This window comes from Metopolophium dirhodum, chromosome 1, assembly GCF_019925205.1.
Source record: "Metopolophium dirhodum isolate CAU chromosome 1, ASM1992520v1, whole genome shotgun sequence".
In the NCBI taxonomy this organism is placed as follows: domain Eukaryota; kingdom Metazoa; phylum Arthropoda; class Insecta; order Hemiptera; family Aphididae; genus Metopolophium; species Metopolophium dirhodum.
Window position 1 is genome coordinate 119,724,919 of NC_083560.1, and position 25,701 is coordinate 119,750,619.

General features: G+C 28.2%; 1 protein-coding gene across 1 annotated transcript; it reads left to right on the plus strand.

The window, feature by feature from the left end:
• Positions 1-17,615: 17,615 nt before the first annotated feature.
• Positions 17,616-23,210, plus strand: LOC132935630 (dynamin-1-like protein). Its single transcript, XM_061002220.1, has 3 exons — positions 17,616-17,704; positions 19,903-21,322; positions 22,421-23,210. Exons 2-3 carry the CDS (start codon positions 19,934-19,936, stop codon positions 23,018-23,020), a joined length of 1,989 nt encoding a protein of 662 aa, XP_060858203.1. The 5' UTR covers positions 17,616-17,704; positions 19,903-19,933; the 3' UTR covers positions 23,021-23,210.
• Positions 23,211-25,701: the final 2,491 nt, after the last annotated feature.

Here is a 25,701-nt window from a genome sequence, read left to right on the forward strand (position 1 = left end):
ATATTATATAGGTACTTAATATTTACAGCTCTGAGTATACCCAATATTTCATATTATATAACCTATATATATATATATATATATATATATATATATATATTAGTACATATATATGTACAGGACTATCACCGCCCACCAGTTATTTGATGTTATTATATATTATACACGCAGTAATTATTTTATTTGACATATAATAATATATATTATGGATTCCATTGCGTTTGTTTATGTGCAATCTTATTAGTTTTTGTTTAATATATTATATTGTATATTATGTAGCGCGTTGGATATAATTATACACTTATTTAATATATATTTGAATATCATTTTTTAACATTAATTAACTATATATTTTTTTAATTTAAAATAAAATATTTGTTTTTCAATTAATGTTTAATACAAATTAATTATTAAAAATAATTATATTATAGATGTTGACTTCCCATTAATAAATAATTATTTATCCTGGTATGTTTAATTTATTATACATTTTAACTTTTAAGAAGTCTTAAATTTTCATTGAAAATTTAATATGTTTATATAAATGTTAATTAAAAATTATGCAATGTTTTGATACTAAACATAACAAATAAAATATATTATATTCAATATTGTATTAACTTTTAAATTAAATATTTGTTTTCAAATTAAAATCAAACATATATTCAATATTTATGATTGACAAATGCTGTGTGGGATAATCGTACAGTATATGCACTGACCTATAATATAGACTAGACACTGTGAAATGTGAATTGTGGAATACAATTATCTGGAAAAAAAAACCCAGACTACAATATTGCTGTCAACCACGTGAAATTGATTGATTAAATATTTTTTAAAAGCTAATTAGTGTACCGAATTATCACATTATTATTATTTAATTACATATATAATATATCATAATATTATATTATATCATCTATCTAAATATATAAGAATCTAACCTGATTTTGGAGACGAAAGAAACCGGTTTTGAACGTCTCTGACCTAAGTGCTTTCTCTCATAATAATAATAATTATATATATATATATATATATTATATGTATATTTAGATTACTTAGTTACCAATTATTTTCATATATTCACCGATAACGATATCTGTTTCTTTTTTTTCTTTTTTTCTTTACCGTATACTTTTCATTAAAAAAATTATTATTGAATGAATAATTTTCAAAATGTTCACAATAATATTATTTTGTTTCCAATCTCGATTTGAAACAACAATTTATTGTAATGCAGCCGGACACAATTTACCGATAAGGCGGCACCACTGTAGTATACGAGAAGAATTCTAAGTATTATACTACGATGGGCTTCAAGTTTTCAATGCTGAATAGTTAATTTTTTTATTTTGGTACGCTATTGACTCTTTTGTACAAAAAATTGTACTGTACAACAGGCGTAGGTACAGCTGTAATAAAATCGTGTGATACAAAAACGATCTCACACAGTCACACACACGTGACACGTATTATATTGAGAGTTTTGTTCAAAATAAAAAACAACGTAGGGTTCTCTCTTCTCTGTTCTACAATAACGATTATAATGTATATTAAATAAAATTTAAATATAAATCATGAGATAATATTATTATAGTCGTTGTCGGCATTCGGCAGTCACACGGTCGTTTTTAGCTTATCTACACGACGAGCGACGACAAATAATAATAGCAGCTTATGAAAAAAAAAACATTATAAATTTTAAATATTTCAAATTAATGATTTTAACACATAATATTATTTTGATCAAACTGCTATTATTTATATACGTATTCAAAATAATAATAAGTATTATGTTATTTAATATTTTATTTTCCAATATTATTAAAGCTGAGCATAAGCACAGTATACAGAATAATAATAATAAGCTTCTCCCAGAATTATAAGTTAATTTAAATAACATAATAAAATATTTTAATTACAATCACCTTTGTAAAAATATTTAAAACGCGTATCGTCGACGAGTTAATTTTTTTGGATTCAGATTTCAGAGCGCTAGACATCTCATCGTCGACGCTTTAGGACGAATAGGTCAATACAGGGCAATACAGGGAAATGTTTGTGGGCAACATCCGTCAATACAACAATCTATAGTCTATACACACCTATGACTCAGGACTCGGTGTACCAAAACTTATCGTATGTACGATTGACTTCCTTTCATATTTTTTACTCTTTGGTTCATACGCATACTTTTCGCATGGGTCACAAACATGATATTTTGTACATCATCCGTACGAAACGAACGTTCGCTTATGGTTAATTTGTAACTTTATTCGTACAACGAAATTGCTTATATAATATATACGAGTGGTTATAAATATAACAAAAATACATAATTGCAATGTAAGTAGGGCATGTGAAAGCCGGGTTTCGTATACTACAACAATTAATATCTCAACTACACAATATTATTACTGCAAAGTAATCTATTTGTATAACTATTAGTTTTTAAAAACGTGTTTAATTGTGAATTCAGAATTTTTTCAATATAATTTTATGTTTATTTTTATTGACAAAATGGATGATTTTGACTTGTTTGTAAATATTTCCGCTAAGAAGCATTTTAGAAATATTAATGAAGAAGATGCCACCTGGCCACTGAATACCCTAGATAAGTATATAATTTATACTAGGTAATAAAAACTCTTTTGAAGTTAAGTTTTTATAATATATATTTCATTTTTCAGTATTATAATGTAAATATTTTTAAAATAGTCGTAGGTATAAAAAATATAAACTAAATTGAATGTTTTTAAAATTATATTGAATTTTCCGAAAAGAAATTTATCATGACATATTTATTTATTTATTTATTAAGTATATCGACTATCAAAACATTTAAAGCTGCTCTAAGCGATTGCATTTTTCATGCATTTAGACCTATAAGCCTGCAAAAAATAAACATACTTCTTATAGTATTCAAATTTTTTATACTAATTTGAATTTGTTAGCCTTTTTTCTATGTTTTGTAGAAAAAACTTTTAAATTTTTTGTCTCATTGGCCTTTTGACTCATTGAGTCATTTTGAGAAATTAAGTAAGTTCATTTGGAACCGTAGTACCTACATAAACTTTTCAAAACATTGAAAATCTATCTCCTACCAAAACACAGAATAAAAGCTAACAAGTTCAAATCTTTTTTCGAAATTAAAATTGGACTACTAGAAGTATGTTTAATTTTTGCCGGCTTATTGGCGTTATTAATTTTCACGTAGGTACTCGCGTAAGTACATTTTCGAGCGTGTCTACGTTGGCATATTAAAATATTATTATGCATGCGCGTACGTAAAGACGATATTCTACACTCACACATCGAATAAAACCCAACGACCGCGAACAATAGCCTCTTAATGAAACAAGTAATTACTAATTTCGTTCAAGTTTTATTTAAAATATCTAAAAAAACTTAGTTTATACCGTTTTTAGAGTTTTCGGTTACAGTATGAACTACTTATGAGAAACATTTTATTAATTTTTTCAAGCTTTTTGACCCATTAAGAAAATTTGTATAAAAAATATTTCAAATTTAAATTTCTATAAAATAATTATAATAATTAAGATATTTTGAAAAATGTATTGTGTATTTAAAAATAATATTCGTGATATTAATCTATGGTTATTCGTTTTTGAATTACAAAAAAAAAAACTAAATCAATCTGGTCAAAAACTAGTTTTGCGTTTAAATTACCGTTTTTCCTAATTTTCTTTTTGATTTCTTTTGACGCTTTAGAAAAATACTGGGAAATTTTATTTTTGAATGTTGAAACTACAAAGTACCTACTAAATTAATTTTCCTATCAGAAAAGTAAACATTTTTATTGCCCCGAAATGCGATGACAAACACAAAAAATTAAAATAAAGGGCTTATATTATTATATACCTGTGCATGAATAAATTGTGCTATATGGTGTAGGCATATTTTTAAAGATATCTACAGCCAAACGATATTCGTATAGCCGCGTAGGTGCGAAATTAAAATACGGATATACGTCATAAATCATAATATATAATGATTAATGACGTTATAGTCTAGTGGTGGTCAAACGGGGGGGATGAGGGGGGATAGATCCACCCATGAATTTTTTTTCAATATTTATAACAATTTATAATTAAGTATATTCTATAATGCATTAAATTTTGTTCTATTTTTTTTTCTAAAAACAAATTATCAACTATTGTGTAAATTTCGACAGAAAGTCAGAATATTTGTATGCGTTTTTACATAACATGACTATATTATTTTAGATCGGTAGGTATATTTTACATTTTTACAACATTACATAGCTCTAGGCCTAGGTCTTGGTTGAAAACTTGAAACATCGATTGCTTATTATTTATTATTCTTTGTCGTAACTCATGATCATAGGCGCAATTTGGGTGGGTGCTTTGCACCCACAAAATTCATATTAGCGACCCCAAATTTTGATAGCATCATCGAATTGATAATATTATTCCATAGTTATTTGGATACATTTATTTCTAATAATACATGTATTACCTATGCATAGATTCCAATCAGAATAATAATATAGATAAAAGTTCATTACGTTATAGGTAATTGTTTATATTAAGATTAATGCGAAGGTGTAAAAAATTAAGTTGTATGCTAGGAGGGGGAGGGGTGTCGGGGGCAGACACCCCACTGACCACTTTAGTCGACATAAATCTAGCACCCCCATAAATTTAACCCAAATTACGCCTATGCTCATAATATTTAGTTATCACTGTGATTCGTCTTTGATCTTTCGTACTCGTGTTTTCTACTGTGTGTCCATGTAGTGTACTAATGTGTATTACTATTATACGGTCGGTGTCTTTTGTAATATTGACTATTTTGTCTATTTTGCATTTTCACAATTTCTATGTTTAATAAAACATAAACTTTTAAACGATCGGTGGATGAACAAATAAGTAAGACGAATTAGCAAAAAAAACAAAAAAATAGTAAAAAATAATATTATAAAAATATTGTTAATACTATAATATATCAATTATAAAGTCTGTATAAAGTTATAAATAAAGTTAGTATTTACCATAATTTTATAAATTGATATTAAACAAAACCATAAATTATATTTTTAATGATAAAATAATGCATGTTAAAAAATCAGCCATATCCCCCTCATGACAAAATCATTTGCACGCCACTGCGTTATACGTATACGTACGAATATAGAAAGAAATAAAAGATTCGTAGATTTAAATGTCGTAAGTTCTATAAAATACCAAATTACGTTCGTAAACGAAAATATATTTTAACAGATTAATAATTATCGAACAATATCCAAGGGCGCCCATTCTTCGCCTATGGTACATTTCATAACTACTACATTTTATTACTCCATGATTATTATATTGTTTTATGCCTATATTAATTAAAAACATTTAAGGCACCCGGTGCTGATGTCATTTTGTCCTCAAAAATACACTGCAGGAATAACGCTACTGCCTTGTCGAAACAACCAAAATTCATAATTTTTTTTTTAATTGCTAGAAGGAAATATTTTACAGCCCACATCAATCACTGTTTTTCAATATTTTATTCTCAAATTTTATAATAATTATACGTCCAAAAAAATATTAGATAAAAAACATTTTTTACAAATTTTTTAATACAATTATTTGAAATAAAATATAAAATCAGAGATCGATGCGGGCTGTAGGAAGTCCTCTAATTTCAGATAAATATAGGTATCGGGTAGTAGATTAGTGGAAAAGTATTATAATTGAGGTAGCAACTATGGGAGGGTGCTTACAAAATATGTTCCTACTTCGCATTATATAGTTCACTTTTTTGAGAAATAACAGTAGTTGATTCGTTATGTTCCTCTAATGGATTATTTTCGCCCTCAGAATTATTCATTAAGCCCCCTTTTTTTTACTAATAAGTAATAGAATAGTAGTTATAAATATAGGCAATCACTACTTACAGGCAAAGTAAGACAGAGAAAAAAAAATATAAATATAACAATTTATAGTGATAACATGTTATTTAATATATAAGAAAAAAATAATAATTTTAACTCACGAGGATCGGTGTACCTATATATATTTAGTGTCATCCTGTCCATTGTTGAATAGATCGTTTTCGATGTTGAAATGTTCGGGAATATGGTATGCTGATCGATCACGTACTCCTCTATAAACGACTACTGTCCTTTTCGACTGCAATGTTTTGATTCGAAGTTTTATGCCCCAAAACCGCCAGTGGTGGATTCAGGGGGGGGGGGGCAAAGGGTGCATTCCCCCCCCCCCCAAATCGTCGTAGTTTACCTTTGTTCTACACTGTGTTTAGCTAATTTTATAGCATCATTTTGTATTTTTTGTACTTTTGCCCCCCCTCCCAAAAAAAAAAAATTAAGCCCTGGAAACAGCTGACGTAGGGACCAATAATTATTAATATTATATACGAGTATATTCAGGTATAGTAGGTAGAGTTTTGAAATCTTGAATTATTTATCAAAGATTTAATATGAAAATTTGCTAGACATGATAAATTTTTCAAAATATTTTGGTTAATTCGTGTTTTTTTTACACATATTAATTTGTGTGGACTATTTAAAAATAATTAACCCTAGGTGGTTAGGTTTAACCTATTTTTAAGTAAAATGATTCAACATTTAGTACTGCAAGGTTCCATTTCCAAGATTGTTCATCTTTATTTAACAATTAAAAAATATCGAAAATGCAGGCAGAATCTTATTTTATAATTAGTTAAAGTTGACATTAATACAAAATTCGTTAAAATCGAGAAAGTTATTATAAACAAATTATTTAAAATTATTATTCAAACGTATCTATAGTTACATTTTTTCTTATTAAAAAAATATTAATCGTCGAAACATTCTACTATTACATGAATTATAATTTTCTTTACACAATGAAATTTAGAAAATATTTAGATTCATTTTAATTTTTAAGCAATTAATAAGGTTAATAATTTTTTTAGTTTTTTATTCAATATTAATAACAATTTTAAGTCTACGTCAAAAATCTTGATAACTAAATACAAGATCCCAAGTATGTTGTTCTTATAATGATTCAAAATTCAAAATATTTGAAATACATATACCTACTTTGTACTTACACTATTGATTTGTCGGAAGACCAAATTTTGAGAAAATTCGTCCAAATCACGGAAACTTGCAAATTATTATTTTGTAGTTTAAAATTACTCAAGTGTTAATTATAATAGCCACAGCTTGAAAATTGAATACAATGTTTCTCGTAAGTATTAATTGTATTTTTCTGATCGGAAACTTTGGGTCAACCCGTTTCTTTAATTTCTAAGGATATTTTGTATTTTGTACTGTATATTTGTATTTATTATTTCTATTTCTATATACTGAGTACCTAGGTAATGTTAGTGATTTGAGATTTCAACTAAAATAATATTCCTATTTGTTTTATAATAGGCTATACATTAACAAACTATTCAGCTTGCATTTATAGTATTCAGGGACTCAGGGTTAAGTTTTCAAAGTTAAAAATAATATAGATAAATATTCGTTTACGGTTTATGGTTTATTGAATAAATAACAATAATTTACCTAATAATATTATATTTATATACTATATACATAGAAAATGGCAATAGAAGTATTTGTTGAACATTTTAAGTCGACGATTATGCATTTTAATTTTGTTTATTTCGTCAAATTTGATTTTACTTTATAATTAATAAAGACAATAATATAACGAAAATTATAGGATCCAGAAGTATCCAGAAGATACTTTTGGTTAGGTCTAGGTGTATATACGTATAGCAGCTATTTAAATGATTAAACCATGAAACATGAGAGAAAGGGCATAGCTGTTTTCGACCAAAAACGTACCCTTCCCTTTTCGGCCGATTCACTTTTCGACCAAAACAAAAAGTTTTGTAATATGATATGTAAAATGAATAAAATAATTGGTATATAATTTTTGTAAAATTGTGGCAATTATAATTTTAAAAATTATTTTAGTTTAAGTTACATAAAATGTTATAAAATAAAATATTGTAAAATAAAATATAAAAAAAAATTTAAATATAAGAATACCTATATATTATTAACATTAGTTTTGTGTTAATATGTCACACTGTGCATAATATTTTATAAAAAGAATAACATAATAATATAAAATTTTTGTCAATAATTATTAAGTCTAATAGTAATGTGTATAATATAATATTAAGAAAGATAGTGACTCTCTACAATACGTATAACGATCAGTCTTGCAGGTACATACTACATAAATTATTATACTGAAATAACTATATATTATTATGGTAGTATAACCATCACAGTCGACGATCACCGATCGTATATAATAAATCGTAATAATCGTAATAATAAAAAAAAATGTTAATATAATATGGGTATTCTATTTTACAAAAATTATATATCAATTATTTATTCTACATATCATATTACAAAACTTTTTGTTTTGGTCGAAAAGTGAATCGGCCGAAAAGGTAAGGGTACGTTATTGGTCGAAAACGGTCTCGCCCGAGAGAAATGCCAACAATATAATTTATGATCAACTAGGTAAATTAAATGTATACGAATATTCGGCTTTATACGAGTGTTAAAGATTGTATCCGTGCAATATGTTCTTTGACGCTCGACATTAACGTCGAAGGGTGGTCACCAACGATATCTTAGCACAATGGACGACACGTGTGGCTTAGCCCCCCTCACTAAGATTTAGCCCTCCACAAATATCGCTTATTGATTTAGATATAAGCCCCTTAGATATGGGTTATTTTAAATAAATAGTTTTGTTATCCCCCCCCCCCCCATAATTTTAACTCTAGTTGCGCCTATGGACTGGCCGCCGGCTTAGGGTTGCCATACGTCCCGGAAAACCGGGACTGTCACCGGTTTTTGACTTTGTGTCCCGGTGTCCCGAAAACATTTTTCGGGACGTCTATATGTCCCGGTTTTAGGAAAAAATTAAAATTGTTTAATTTCTACAATTTTATTTTTAAAAATAATAATTGAAATCGAGAGTCAACATGTTAATGTTAAAGATAACGAATAATTGATAAATCCATAGGCTAAATATAAAATAATAATACCGTAATATTCGAGAACAACAAACAAGTCATGTGCGCTGTGCACTATGCTGCAGTTTACATGTTTTATTTTTATATTTTATCGTCTTATCGATAATCGATATAGCCATACGGGTGATACAGAGACAGACTAATGACTTTTACATCAGTAGAACGTAGGTCGTAGTCACTAGTCACTCGTAGACCGTAGCCTAGATTGTTCGTATTTATTATTTTATTCGTTATTATGGCACCAAAAAGAAAATGTCACTTTCGTGATGAGTTTTCCGTTACTTGGAGTTTTATAAAAAAAGGTAGAAATGAATTTGAAGCATATTGCACTTTTTGCAAAAGCTATCTTCAAGTTGACCACGGTGGAAAATCTGACATAGTCGATCATATTAAATGTAACAAACATAAAAAAAATTCTCAAAGTGTAAATATTAGTGAAAAAGTGACCAAGTTTTTTGTAACTCCTGATACAAAAGAAGAAAAATTGGTAGCTGCTGCAGAGTTGGTTAATGTTTATAAGGTAATTTTTCACCATAATTCATTTAATTCACTGGACTGTACTACACCACTTTATTCAAAATTATTTCCCGACTCAAAAATTGCTTGTAAAATGTCAACCGCACGAACTAAAGGCACTGCAATAGTAAAATACATTTTAGCTCCACATACAGTTGATATATTTAAATCAGATTTAGAAAATACAATTTTCTTTAGTTTGGCGACGGACGCTAGTAATCATAAATCAGAAAAAATATTTCCAATTATAATTCAATATTTTACAAAGTCAGATGGTACAAAAAGTCAATTAATAAAAATGAGTTCTCTTAAAAACGAAACTTCAGAAACAATTTCGCAATATTGTATTGATACATTAAATAATTTGAAAATACCTTTAAAAAAATGCATTGCATTTTGTGCAGATAATGCAAACACAAACTTCGGAGGAATTCATAGAAAAGGACAAAATAATATTTTTTTTAAACTAAAAGAAGCCATTCAAAATGAACTGGAAGGTGTTGGCTGCTCTGCTCACATATTGCACAATACTATTTCTACAGCTGCAAATACGTTTAGTTTTGATGCTGAAATGATCATATTTAAAATATTTGGGTACTTTTCTATTTACACTGTAAGAACAGAAAAATTAAAAGATTTCTGTGAATTTGTGGATATCAACTACAGAACTATTTTAAATCATTCCAAAACTCGGTGGGTATCATTGCTACCAGCAGTAGAAAGAACGCTATCTATGTGGCCTGCACTAAAATCATTTTTTCAGTCCGAAGAGAAACCTCCAAAAATACTATTAGACACATTTAATAGTCCGATGAGTGAAACATATATGTGGTTTTTACATGCACAACTCGTTATTTTTAACAGGAACATTTTATTGATTGAAAAATCTAAAACGAGTATAATTGAACTAAGAAAAATATTAAGCACCATTTCAGATAACTTAAAAAATAGACAAATTAATAAATTTGTTGGTTTAAAAGTTCTAGAAATGTTGAGAAAAGAAGAAATATCTGATCAAGTAAAACATACATTTTATGAAGAAGTTGATGAGTTTTACAATACAGCAATTACGTATTTAACCAAATGGTCGGTCTCAACAAATCACTTTCATGTTTTTGACTGGATGTCTTTATTGGAGCCGATAGCATGGCGTGACGTAGAAGAAACAATAATTTATTTATCTGATAAAAACATACAGTTAGATGATTCTTTATTGTTTGATCAGCTAACATACTTAAAAAAAAAAATCGAAGAATTCAAAAACAGTATATTAGATTGGGATAATAAAATTGCTAGTGAAAAATGGCAATGTTTTTTTAGTGTGTCAATACACGATGAACAACACTCAGAACTTTTAAAAATTGCTCAGTATGTTTTTGCAATACCAGCCCACAATGCTAACGTCGAACGTGTATTTTCTTTAATGGAAATACAATGGACTGACGAACGAAATCGTCTTCAGCTTGATACCGTGGAAAGTATTATAATGTGCAAGTACAATTATAAAAAGACTTGTTCCGAATTTTACGAGTATGTTAAAACACAGCCATCTTTACTTACATCGGTTAAATCATCTAAGAAATATGAATGGTACAAAGAAAATGAGACAGAAGAGCCCAGCCACCCCGGCCCAAGTACAAGTAAATAAATAAAAAATGTTGTTATTTTATAATTATAGTATATTAATTTCATATTGTTAAATATTATAAAACAATAAATTTTAAAAAAAATTTTACATTGTCAATTTGTTATAGTAATAAAGTGTATAAGTTATAACACTATAACCTATTGTAGTATTGTGTCGTTATTTAATACATATCCAATGGCGAATATAGTTCAATAATATTTCTAAATTTATTTACTATTTTTCTGTCTGTCCCGGTTTTACTTGATGAAATTATGGCAACCCTACGCCGGCTAGCATTAATGGGATATTGAGAATTGGTATGCAAATTGTAAACTTCACGACGCGCAGGAGTGCAGGATTCGTCAGGGAGGACGGGCGGCCGCGGCTTGCGCTTGCCGCAGATCGGAAAATAAAATATGCCCATTAATTCATACATTTAGGTTGTAAATGACAACGTTGATTATGACGAAATTAGACAACGTTGTATCGCAAAACTATGATGGTGATGAAACGTAAATTGCGTAGAGATGTCAACTGCACAATAACATTTACATTTATAACATAATAATATTATAATACATTTATAATTATTATAATTATTGTTTTTATATTTTCATTATAACGCGGTGCGCGTTTTATAACTAATTCACTACGTACCATAATATAGGCAAAATGGTCTGTCTGTACTATCTATACTAAACGGTATTAGTGTACACGACAAAATTACGTATTTGCGTGTTGTTTGTTATACGCGGCGGCGCGTACACTATGACGGCGGCGATTTCACGGTCATGACCTACTTTCTTCGCGGCGGTCCGATCGAATGTCAATAAATCACCGTGTGGCGCCCGAATCGCGGCAACTCTCGTTGCTGAAGAGCGTTACCTCCACACGCAACAAGTAGGGCCCACGACGCAGTGCGGTGGCGCCTTATGACGTGCTTATTGCGATGATGTCCCGCCGGTCGTAGGTACACCACGGTCATCCGTTAACATCTTCTGACGGCGATTCGGGCGGCGGCTGCTAAAAATTTGATAACCATGGTTATCAAATTTTCTTGCGGAGTTTTTTAAAATAATCAACTTCCATAGACGTATTAATTTATATGTCTATGTCAATTAATATTTTATATATTTATATTAAATATTAATTTAAAAATCACTATTAACATAATAAGTAAGTATATTAACATATTAATCAGTTGTTCTTTGTTGTTAACTGTCAGTGGCTGAGTAATGTTGTTAATTCATAGATGTATTTTTCATATTTAATTTGTAATATCTGATTTGTGAGTTTTTTTCTTTATTTTCAATACATTTTAAAATGAAACGAAACTACAATGAAGAAGAATATAAACGCAGTGTGTATGAATATAATATTGAAGTTCACAGGCGAAAAGTCCTTATAGTTTCATATACGTATCTTATTGATTCTTATAAATTTTGTTCGTCTAGGTAATATTATATAATTTAGTTTTACATTTCATATTCAATTTTGAAATGTCTACAATACAGTATTTTACTATTTAGTTACTGTTTATCTGTACCTACGGGTTACATTAGCTCCCTACCAATATATTTTATAGTTTTGTACCAATTTAGATTTAATATAAGATACGTAGGTATTAATATTTAGTATGTATATACATAGTTGTGTGCACAGGATATGAATACTTTTTTTTTTTTTAAAAATTGATACATTAATGTTATTTATCATTAACATTACTGTAATTTTATAAGTGAACTTTTTTGTTGCTTCTTAGAAAGAAGGAACACATTTTTAATATGCATATTCTGCCAATGAAGTCTGCACATGCCTATGGGTTCATAAATAAATAATATTCAATGAATTAATAGTAGTATATTAGTGCACTACATATAGTATGTTATGGTATGTTAAAGTTAATATATTATATTATTAGTATATTTGAACTTTAGTATGACAGTTGTTAGTTCATGATGCTGTCCTAATCTATAAATCAAAACAAACGTAGATAGATACAATATCTTACTTTTACATAGCTCATATTGTTGAGTGTTGACTCAATGTACCTATAATATAATTTAATAAATTTAAAATTATAGTTAGTAATATTTAATATTTATTATACATTTTTTTCTTATCAAAATATAATAGATAACATTAAATCGATCTACCACATCGTGAACATTGTGACCAGCACGATCAAAAGTTGAATATATTCTACTTCGCGGTATTCGCGGTATCGTGTTGGTCGACACGATCATATTTTTACAATCACATTTTGGTAAGCTTATCAGAAAAAAGTATCTTACACGACACGACACGGGCAGTTGTGAACCCACCTTTAAGCCTTAAGCGTAATCGAGGTTTAAACTATGATTGTAAAACGGGCCCTCAGTCGTATTTGACCGTACAAATACCGTACACCCTATTACACGTAGCAGGAACTGCGAACTACCCGAGCCCACCTCCTTGCCAGAACCACAGAATATATATAATCATAATATTATAATACAGAGCACCAGACATAGGGTAGGGAAGCAGTGAAGCACTGTGCTGCGTTTCCCCCCCCCCTACTTTCGTTTACGTATTCCTCGCTACACTAACCGATATTCAAAAACAAATGTAAAATTATTTTTATACAAATCCAATCAAAATTAAATATTCATTTAAGTATTCACTTCGGTCGTGACACTAGCACACACAGGTTTTTAACCGTTGTATAATTATAATTACCTATTATCTTGTCAATGTTTTTAATTTATTATTAAAAATAAAAACTAAAATAATTTATTTATGTTTGTATGAAGATGGATTGATATCAATCCACCTTGGTTTGTATTGTGGTTTCACTTATCGCGGTTTGTTATGATACTACACTTTAAATATATGTAACCTGCACTTTGGTAACTAAAACTATAGTATGCTCTTCGATCACGCACTTAAATACGAGTATGTAGGTTGTACTGTTTTAGGTAGACAATCCATTTATATATATTATTATCCATGCGCATGGCAGTCGACAAAGGTCCGCTGCCACCTATGAAGTATTCACTTCAAAAAAACATTTCCTACTTCACAGTTAACTGACCTACCCATTGGTTAAATTTAAATTGGTATTTGGTAGGTACTATATGCCGTCATACAATGGTTTACCGTATACATATAAGAACAAAACAAGTAACGACACTATAATATTATAGTGTATAGAGTAATAGAGTATACTGAGTATAGACAAAAATTATAAAAACTATCATAGGTGGAGCCACGGGGCGAGCAGAGATATACATACTTAAATCTAAATTATTATTAAATATAAAGTGACCACTAAAAACATTTTAGGGATTAGCCCCCCAAGTCCCCCTCCACCTAATTGTGGTGGGCTGATTTAGATTCTGCATACGCTGAACAACTTCTGACTCCACCTATGAAGACTATACAATACTATAAAATATAATTTAATAACTAATAATATGCCATTGCGGTAATCCATTTTTTTATGAAATGATTTCATATTATTGTAGGCAAGTGGGATTTTGTACAAAATACACAACAGACTAATATTAAATAATAAATATTCAAATGTTTTGTAATTTCGTTATATAAAATTTAAATTCAATATTATATTGCCTTGAGTAGTTAAGTCTATAGACTATGATTATTAATCCATGTTATTTGACCGGATTCTAGAAAACATTCAAGCTAAACCAGCTAACTATTTTTAACCATTTACAGATAATTTGGACCCGATTATGTCAAGAAAATTATTAAATTATTAAAACCATTATATAAAATTAGTTAAGTACTGATAATAGGCAGAAAATGATGTATTGAAAATTACAAAATAAACATTTGGTGAAAAATTAAAGTATCTACGTTATTTGTTGTTGAGTTAGGAACCTACTCCAAAAAAACGACATGGATTTTTTCGAAAATTCATCATTGAGTAAGTCACTGTAATGTATGTGTTAAATTTTGTATTGAAGCAAAAATAGTGAGTAGCATTAATAGTAGTTAATACTGAATATTGTTGTTGAAATTTCAAATTAGCCGCGCATAAGTACACTCGTAGGTACTTATACCATTGACCTAGCTATAGCTATCATACTTGTTTGTGCGATAGCTGTTGTTTTTATTTATTCAAAAGGTACATACTACATAGGTACAAAATGTGTTATTGTTGTTGCATATTTTTAATTACAAAATATATATAATATATGACAATGTTAAGTACCTCATACATAATTTTGATTAATATAATATAGTACAAGGTACAGTTATTTTATTGTGTTTATTATAGTGGCACATTAAATGTTGTTATTATTGTATTAAGTTATGTTTTGTGGCATATAATGTAAATATAATTTAAATTTAAATTTAATGATAAATTATTTCATAGGAAATAAGATTTTGAGCTCTGTATTTATTTTGGTCTGTCTATATTACAAGGTATATTTTATGACATATGTATATTACTATTAAAGTTATTTATTTCATTACCATTTATCAATATAAACTATCTATAAAAAAACTGTGTTTATAAATATTTTTAGATTTTTTGTCCATTGATTGAACCATTAATACTTTTTTAACTACAATATAATTTGTAAATTAACGTGGTTTTGACGAATTTTGTCAAATCATGAACTTTGAAGTCTAAATGATTATTAGAAAAAACTGTAATAACTATAATAACAACTTAATAGCAAGAAACGTGAAACGTGTATTCAAATTTCAAGCTTTTTGGCCCAGCAAAAAAAAAAATTATCCACATTTATGGAAAAAATTGAAAATTAAAACTGTTTATAATATACATATAGCTCAAAAAGAGTCAAGATATTTTAAAAATGTTATCATGAATACTAATATAAACATTTGGGGAAAATTTAAAGTATCTAAGGTAATTCTTCTATATTTTAAGAGATGATCGATTTCCCCGATGACAGACAAAATGTTTGATGGCAATCTTCACATTTGGAGAGAGGGGGAAACGAGTTCCAGCATACTGAATAATATAATATATCGATTCGCGGCAGCCATCTCTCCTCTCAGTCAGACGCCACCTCCATTCACCAGTAGTCAGAAATTCAGTACAATAGTTACTTTTCAGTTTTCAATATATTATACTAATCAGTACCAAACAGTTCAACGGTTTAACTAGTCCTATTACAGACGTCTCTACAATTTACTTTCATCATTACTGTTGTCTCTATTAGATGATCAGATATAATATTAAGATTGTTGCACTTGAATTTTTTCGCAGAAGACAAAGTCTGTTCATAGTTCAAGTATTTTTTTTTTTATTATTGGTTAAGCATCAACTACATAGGTTATTAGCTTACAGGTGTTAATTTCTACATTAAATATTATATGTTATTGTACAATTCAATTTTTTTTTTAAATAAAATTATGCTATGAAAGTTTGAAAATGGACCAATTGCTTCGTACAGGTTGTCTGGGATGTTGAGATCTTTTCTGGCTTCGTTGAAGTTTGGGCAGTGGATGATGATATGCTTGATGGAGTAGTTTGTGTTGCATGTTAGGCATAGGGGTGGATCTGTCTTTGCCATAAGATGTCCGTGTGTGAGTTTCGTGTGACCGATTCTGAGTCGATTGAGAATAACTTCATTTTTTCTGTTTAGTTCAGTGTATCTTGGCCAGAGTTCAACAGAGTGCTTAATTTCCCTTAATTTATTTTCCGTGGTCATGTGCCACTGTGAGTTCCACAAATCAATACAGTATTTGCTTATATTTCTTTTTATATCCACGAGTGAGGAAAAAGGAATATTTTCACTGTCTGGACTGTTGACTGCATTTCTAGCCGCTTCGTCTGCCTTCTCATTTCCCTTTATGTTACAGTGACCTGGGGTCCATATAAATCTGATTTCTTTATTCGATTTGGAAAGAAGGTTGCTGATTGAAAGAGCCAATGGTTCTGATAAGGTTTTGGATTGTAGATTTGCAAAGGCACTAAGTGAGTCCGAGCAAATATCGATTTTAGCATTATTGATATCTAGGGCAAATTGAACTCCTTTCAATAATGCTAGGTATTCAGCTGAATAAATACTGCTTAATTTATTGAGTTTATACTGTTTAGTTACATTGAGGTGTACAACTGCAAGTCCTATGCCCATTTCGGTTTTAGATGCATCAGTATAGATCTGAGTGCTGGTATTTGAAGTGTGTATTAGTTCATTAAATAGGTTATTATAAATAGTATTTGGTGTTTCTTTCTTAAGGTGTTCTGTTAAGCTTGTATCAACTAGGTAATTTGGTTGTTTCCAGGTGGGTATCAAACTGCTTTCGTGTTGACATATTTCATTAATTTCAATGTTGATATCCATCATCTCTTTTTGTAGCCTTAGCCCTAATGGTTTTCTTAGTTTAGAATTGTGTTCATATATATTTGAAAAGCGCTTTTTGTTCAAGTATTACCTACTTATTACTTAGGTATATTACCTGACATCGTCATCTTCGTCGTCTTCGACTGCTTTGGGACAATTATAACTTATATTATTATATGTGAGTATAAAATATATAATGCAGATAAATAATTACCATATATTTATAAATGAATAAATTTCTACATAATAATAATTAATTATTATACATAGGACACAGGTATAGGTAATAAATTAACACGTGTTCTCTTGTATGTATAAAAATGTAGAATATAATATTTTCAAATAATACTGCAGGAAATCACATAATATTATTATCTTTTGCAAATAGTAAAATATACACATAAGCGAAATTATAGAGCCCAAATATTGGCAGTGCTGACCCCTATGTGATTTTTGAATTACGAATGTGTAAAAGAACAAACGTTGTAACTTGTCAGACAATATTAAATAATATCGAAATTCAAAGCGGGTATAACGAGTTAAAAAATTTAAATTAAGTTACTTGACCGCGATTTCTTGATTGTTTTTAAATTAACTTCTAACTTAACGAATTAAATGCATTCTATTGTTTTACATAATTACCTACATAGGTAGTTAGGTACTAGTTACTAATCAGTTAATTAATTTTATAGTCACGTCACAGTGTCACGCGGCTCACGTTAAGTTAAGAAAGAGACTTATAGAGACGCTACACGGACATATTTTATTGTCTCCGTCTTACATTTGCGTAACATAGTAAATTCTATGTTCAGCAGATCACCCTTAGCTTCGTTAGTTTAAAAATTAGAGTGCCCAATTATGAAACTTGATGGTAAAAACTAAATACATTACGTGCTGTATGATAAATAAGTTTTCAAGCGAGTTATGACTTATGAGTAATTTTAATTTACGCTATATTATACACGCATAACTTGCTGAAAAAATTGAACTATAATAAAAAAAAACACAGCTAATGTTTTTACCATCAATTTTCATAATAGGCTAATTCACTCTAATTTTTAAACTAACGAAGCTTATTAACGCAATTTGCTATGTTACGCACTTTTAAGAAGGAGACAACCAAATTTGTTGATATTTAATTTGACATTTAATGTCCGTGCAGTATTTTCCTAATATGAAACCATTGAAACTTATAAATAACCCATTTAAATATATTTTATTTTGTACAAATTATTATGTTTATACAAAAAAAATAATGGTAAATATTACAATATTATAATATGTATAATTTTTTGATTTCATGATTCTTATAGTTTGATTTAGCAATACACTTAGAACAGTTATAACGTAATATTATGTTTAAAATATAAATTATGATTTATGAAATTACATTAAAGGTAGGTATATATAGATATACTATATTATATAAATGTAATAATCAAATGGTATCAGTGCAACACAATTGCGACAGTCTTACCTTTATACTTTGCAAAAGACGCAACACGATTGCACTCCGTGATATATAGGTGTTGTTCTTATAGCAATTTTCCAATACACTAAGTACTTAAAAATAATACAGTCAGACTTAATTAACTCGAAGTTTATGTTAAAAGTTCGAAGTACTGACGATTTTGAGTTAAAGAAATTCAAATTAATCAAGTTTGACAGTATTAATTCATATTATTAACATTATAAGCAATTGCCATATTTTATTTGGACAAATATTATTATAAAAAAAAATTTAATTTGTAGTTTTTGGTGTCATGCGTAGTTTTAAATATTGTATTACGTGTGCTAATGTCTTAATATGAAACGATTTTTAACCAAGCCCACAATTTAATTTTGTTGTCAGTCCTAAGTCTGTAAAATTGGTAAGGAAAATAATTGTTAAAGGATAACACCTATATTTCATCGTATTGCATTTTTTGCATGTAAAAAGCTAAGACGGACACAATAATGTTACACCCATATGGTATTATGTTAATATAAGACTAGAAATAATAATAGCTTTATGTAATATGTTCATATGTGATGGATAATTATGTCTATTGACTATATTACATTAATATAGTTTACAGTTTTTAATAACAGCTAAACATATAGCTATGTTTTCTATAGGGAATGTTTATATTTTAATATACTACGTGAGGGGATTTAAACACTTCCCATTGTAATCTTAATTACCATATTAGAAATATATATTAATAAAAAATATGACAACATAGGTATTATGTAGAAATCTGAATCGTAAAGTACTCATTTTTTTGCATTGTACGGCCTATGGGGCCTAATGTTTCAAAACAAAACAACTTCCTAGCTAAGTTATTGATAACAGGTCAAAGAATACTAAAATAACAAAAATGATTAATATTTTAGGTTTTGTTGATCAACATTTTACAATACTACTATGGAATCATTAATTCAAATTATAAACAAGTTACAAGATGTATTTGCTGTAGTTGGTGAGCATAAAATCGACTTACCTCAGATTGTTGTCGTCGGATCTCAGAGTTCGGGAAAGAGCTCGGTCCTGGAGAGTTTGGTCGGCAGATCATTTTTGCCTCGAGGTACAGGCATTGTAACTCGTGCTCCACTTATACTGCAAATGATTAGGTATTCCAATACAGACCTAGAGGACATGATAAAATTAAAAAAAAATCATAATATTAAATGTTGGGCATCTTTTCTTCATAAACCTGGTACAATTTATGATAATTTTGATGAAGTGAGATATGAAATAGAAAATCGGACCGACGTGCTGGCTGGTGCTAATAAAGGCATTACCCATGATCCAATTGTACTTAAAGTTTTTACTCTTTCGTATGATCTTACATTTGTAGATTTGCCTGGTATTACAAAAGTACCTGTTGGTGATCAACCTGAAGATATAGACGAACAAATACAAGAGCTCATATTCAAATATGTGCAACAGCCAAATTCAATCATTTTAGCTGTCGTGACTGCAAATACAGATCCGAGTACGTCGGAAAGTTTAAAAATTGCTAGAAAAATGGATCCGGAAGGTGCAAGGACAATAGCTGTGGTGACCAAGTTAGATCTGATCGATAAAGGAACGATACAAGATACAACAGAACTTCTTTGTGGTCATAAAATTCCAGTAAAACTTGGCATTATTGGAGTTGTTAACAGAAGTCAAAAGGACATTAACGACAATAAGTCGATGAAAGAAACTCTTAAAAGTGAAAAAGATTTTTTAAGAATGAACTATCCCGACATATACAAAAAGCACGGTAACAAAGTGTTAGCTAAAAAACTACAAGATATTTTGGTAAAACATATAAAAAAAACGTATCCAATCTTACACAAAAATTTGCAAGACACAAAGATTAGACTAGAAAACGAATTGAAAACCATCCAAACACCCGACAGTAAGGTATCGTTCATATTAGGTTTATTGAAAAATATAAACAAATCCTATTGTGATACAATATTGGGAAACAGAACAGATGTTTCCGATAAAATAATTATGGGTGGTGCGAGAATATCACAAATAATAAATGAAGAGTACTTGGAGAAAGTGAATAAAATTGATCCTTTATTTGACTTAACTGATGAACAGATTGGCATTATTTTATTAAACACTGCTGGAATAACAAATAGTTCATTTGTGAATGAAAAAGCATTGGAAAACATGGTTTGCAGACAATTAAATAATCTCATCGAACCATCAATGTCTAGTGTGGAATTTGTTCGTGTAGAGATGTTGAAGATTTTTGATTCTATTGATGAAAATCTTTTAGAAACGTTAAAAAGATTTCCCCGGATAAATTCTGATGTAAGTATGATTTTTAACAAGAAGTTATTGTATAATATTAAATACTGGTTTAAAATTACAGAAAAATATCTTGTAATCTGTAGAGAGTTTCGCTCTTATACAGCTATGGGTAATATTTTATTATAAATGTATAACAATTTTCAATTTACATTCTGTTTTTGAAACACAGCTGTGGTGTGTATTTTTGTAGTTTGACTAAAAAGCCAGCCTAGACAAGTTAATGTTAATTTTTAATTCAGTTAAGTTAAATCGATAGAAAACATGTATATCAACAAAAACCAATAAAGTTAAAAATTAAGTTAATGAAAATAAAATGTATAAAAAGTATAAACATTACATATTTACCAAGTGATGGTTTTAATATTTTTATTCAAATTTAAAATATATTAAAAAAGATAAAAAAAAAGAATAATATTCATTAGGTATTTAATATTTTATCACCTATTCAATGTCATCGATGTCTAGAATTAAATGTAAGACATAGACGTACCGAGTACTAATAAAGATAAATAAATACTTATAAAAACAATTTTGCTACTTTATTTTAATATTATTCAATTTATTCTGTTTTATGAATTTACTTACCTTCTTTTCTATTAAGTATATTCTCACTGTTATAAATTCTATACAGATAATTATTGGAAACCATTTTATAAATCATTAACTGTCAAATAATCAAATAATTATTGACACACAGAAAGTGCAAATAAACAATGATTTATTTGTCCAATAATTTCTATTGAATATATTATGTTAGGTAATAACTTATATTCTTAACCATTTTGTTTTTAGTGAATTATTTTCAATCATATTTGTCTCATCACATATATTACTCAAACCTGTCGTTTACCAATTTCATACTATCTACATTGTCATATTATAATTTTTAAGATTAGTGTGATGTGATAACAAATATTATTATTATTATATTATAATCCTAGACGTATGTCTATAATAATTGTAACTGGGTTCGCCCGTTTAAAATATACAAAATGAATAAATAAATATTAATTTACATATATTTAATAATAACCTGCACATAACCATAAAACTTTGTACAGAATAATATTATCTATAGGTTAATTTATTTGATTTTAGGTAAGAAATGTCCTTCACATGATGTTGGATGACAAATTAACTCATTTGAAAGAATTTATAAAATCGTACATTGAGACACACCAAACATGTTTGAACACTACCAACCCTAATTTCCTCTTTCAATTGGTCCGATCTTCAACAGAAATGCAAGATTCCAATATAACTGCATTTATGAGCAACACAAATAAAACCAAGGTGGGAGGGAATGATAGTGATGAAAAAGAAGACGAAAAACAATTAAAAATACAACATTTTAAACAAATGTTATCTGGCTTAAACGATTTAGACGGCACAATTGAAACGTCAAAACAAGTAAAGATCCATAAATGCTTGACACAATGTTATTTTGATTTTATTAGGGAAATCATTAGGGACTTTGTACCCAAGCGAATACATCACAAAATTGTGAAATTAGTTTTGAACGATTTTGAACATGAATTGGACGAAAAGATTTTTTCTTCATATGTAATCAATCAATCGTTTGATGAAGTTTTGATTGAAGAAGAAGGAATTGTAGAAGATCGAGAACGAGTAGGGCAAATGTTATTTGCTGTCAATAAAGCTTTGAATAATATGTTAGAAATACAGTGTTTTACATAAAAAGTAACTATATACTATATAGGTATTAATGCTAAGTGCTTTACTAAAATATTTAGAAGAAATGTTATGCTACATTTTAATTAACTCATAATTTAGTAGTTTGCTATAAACTAATATTATTTTTTTCTTTGTAATATTTGATTATATAAAAAGTTCAAAACATAAAGTAATTATGTATTAAATATTAATGTTATCCGACTAACCAAAATAGTTAAAAATAAAATTATTAATCATTTATAGGTACCATTTATAGCCCATAGGTACTTTTTTAATTTGCTTTAAAATATATTATTTTTTCTTTAATGCATTTTATTATGTTAGAAAAATAAGTGTTATTATTTATTGTTAATAATCAAGTCAATAAATCTATAAAAAAATATGGTAGATATGCAGTGTTTCTAATAATAAGTTAAAAATAAAAAGTATATGTGTATTAAAATTATGACTTATGAGCTTTAACAAAACATTTGCTTTTACGATATAAGAGATTAAAAAAAAAATTTTCATTGGTGTATTAGTTTTTTAATTACTTACTTTAATTTTAATTAATCCATACTTGTGTAGTTTGCTATAAAAAAATTATATATATTTCTTTAATACATTTTATTTTGTTACAAAATAAAGCCCCGAAACAAAAATACGGTAAAAAAGCACTGGCTATAGGAAAAAGACCCCTTACCAACGAACACGAAACATTCAATGATTATGCTCTAAATATTCCAAATTTTCAACTTTTATACACATTTTATTATCAGAATTATTGATATGTATATTATTATTGTTTTCAACATAATGTATTATTGTGCTTTTAATAAATTAAACATAATTATTCATTTTTGGTACTTTTTTATCATATTATTTGATAACAATTGGTATGTACCTACACCAACAATTGTTTTTCATCAATCAATTAATAAATTTATATAATCAGGGCCGTTCAGAGGGGGGGGCAACGGGACCATTTTGCCCCAGGCCCCATTGTTGGAATATTTTAGGGGGCCCCCAAAAAGTCTTGATGTATAATAATTAAAAACAAAGAACTATCACCGACCACCGTTATTGAGACAAAAAATATCTTCTTTGCGTCATCCACATAATATTAATACTTAAAATAAAATTAAAATATAATTTAACACTTATACAGTCATACAATGCGCGAGTATAAAAGCATGACGTCCAGTCACGTAGTCAAAACAATTTCCTCCACCTCTCGTCTATGCCACCGTTTCTACTTAATAATATTTTAATATATTAGTATAATGTGTATATGTGTGTAGTATAATGTGGATAGATCGCGATAACGATACTCGATTTGCTACGATAGGTGACGGTGCACGCAGCACGCGATATTTTTAGACAAAAACCTATAACCGATACATTGTAGAATTGATTATTCTGAATAGTAAACCACAACCTGCACGGCCGCACCAGTCGGTTGCTTATTACTCGACAGTAGACGTATACCACACTACCACAGTGTCACTGTATTTTTATAAATTTATTACTAGCACAGTAAATAGCGATTAGCAGAAACACGAATATTAGTAAGTAATAATTGATTAAAATATATACATATTATTCTTTATTTTTATTAAAATGATTAATTTTTAATATTTCTATTAGTCTTTAAAGAAGTATATCTTCGTATTGGGGCATTAAGCTATAGTCTGTATCATTATATGTACCTGTACTTACAGAATAAAACTAAATTATACCTAATACGGTTATACCTATTTACATTCATAATTACATGTTAAATTTATTGAAGAAAACATTTTTTTTTTACTTGTTATCTAAATATTTTATAGCATTTTCCAGTGGCAGACTGGGAGAAAAAACAGTTTACATGTCTATAAAATTGTATTCTATGATTATCATAGTGGTTTACCCCTCGTAAATTAATTAAAAATTGAATATAATATATATTATAATAATATTATTTAAAAAATATAAAAATGTATTCATTTATATTTGTGGTTTACCTCTCGTAAACTAATTTAAAATTGAATAAAATATATCCTATAATATTATTTAAACGAGAGACTTTTTTCCGTTTACTGTACTCGATTACTTAATTTAATTTCTAATAATTTAATCAAATATATAAGAAAGGACTTCAAAATATACTACCTCAAATATGTATTTGTCTTCGAATACTTTCTACCATTCCCACGTCTGTGTCAACGGGAGAAAGATCTTTCAGTAAACTGAAATTAATAAAAAGTTATTTACGTTCAACTACAGAAGAAAACCGCTTAAATCATTTAATACTTCTCTCCATCGAACACAAGTTGGCAAAGACTCTAGATTATGATGATGTTATAGACAGCTTTGCTGAAAAAAAAGCTAGGAAAAAGGTGTTTTGATATACATTTTAATATTTTATTTAAAATAATAAAATAATATACGTAAATTTTTTTTAATTTTCTTAATCTACCTTATCTATTTATTTAATCCTATAAACATCCAAGTTAATATTTTCTTTGAATATTTATAACCATCTAGGAATAAATTGTAGTTTTTTGTATACATGGTAATACATTGCTAATAATGTATTGAATAATATTGATATAAATAATATAAATAATATTCAATTCTATAATGTAAGTATGTAATGCAGTAGGTACATGAATTTAAATGAGCTTGATTGGTTAAGGTTTGGAAAAATACGTTCATAAACA

Bases quoted from the DNA above. Each gene is read 5' to 3' on its own strand.
- LOC132935630 (XM_061002220.1), top strand. From the start codon at position 19,934: ATGGAATCATTAATTCAAATTATAAACAAGTTACAAGATGTATTTGCT. The intron at 21,323-22,420 runs GTAAGTATGATT...ATTTGATTTTAG, and splicing joins TTCCCCGGATAAATTCTGAT to GTAAGAAATGTCCTTCACAT.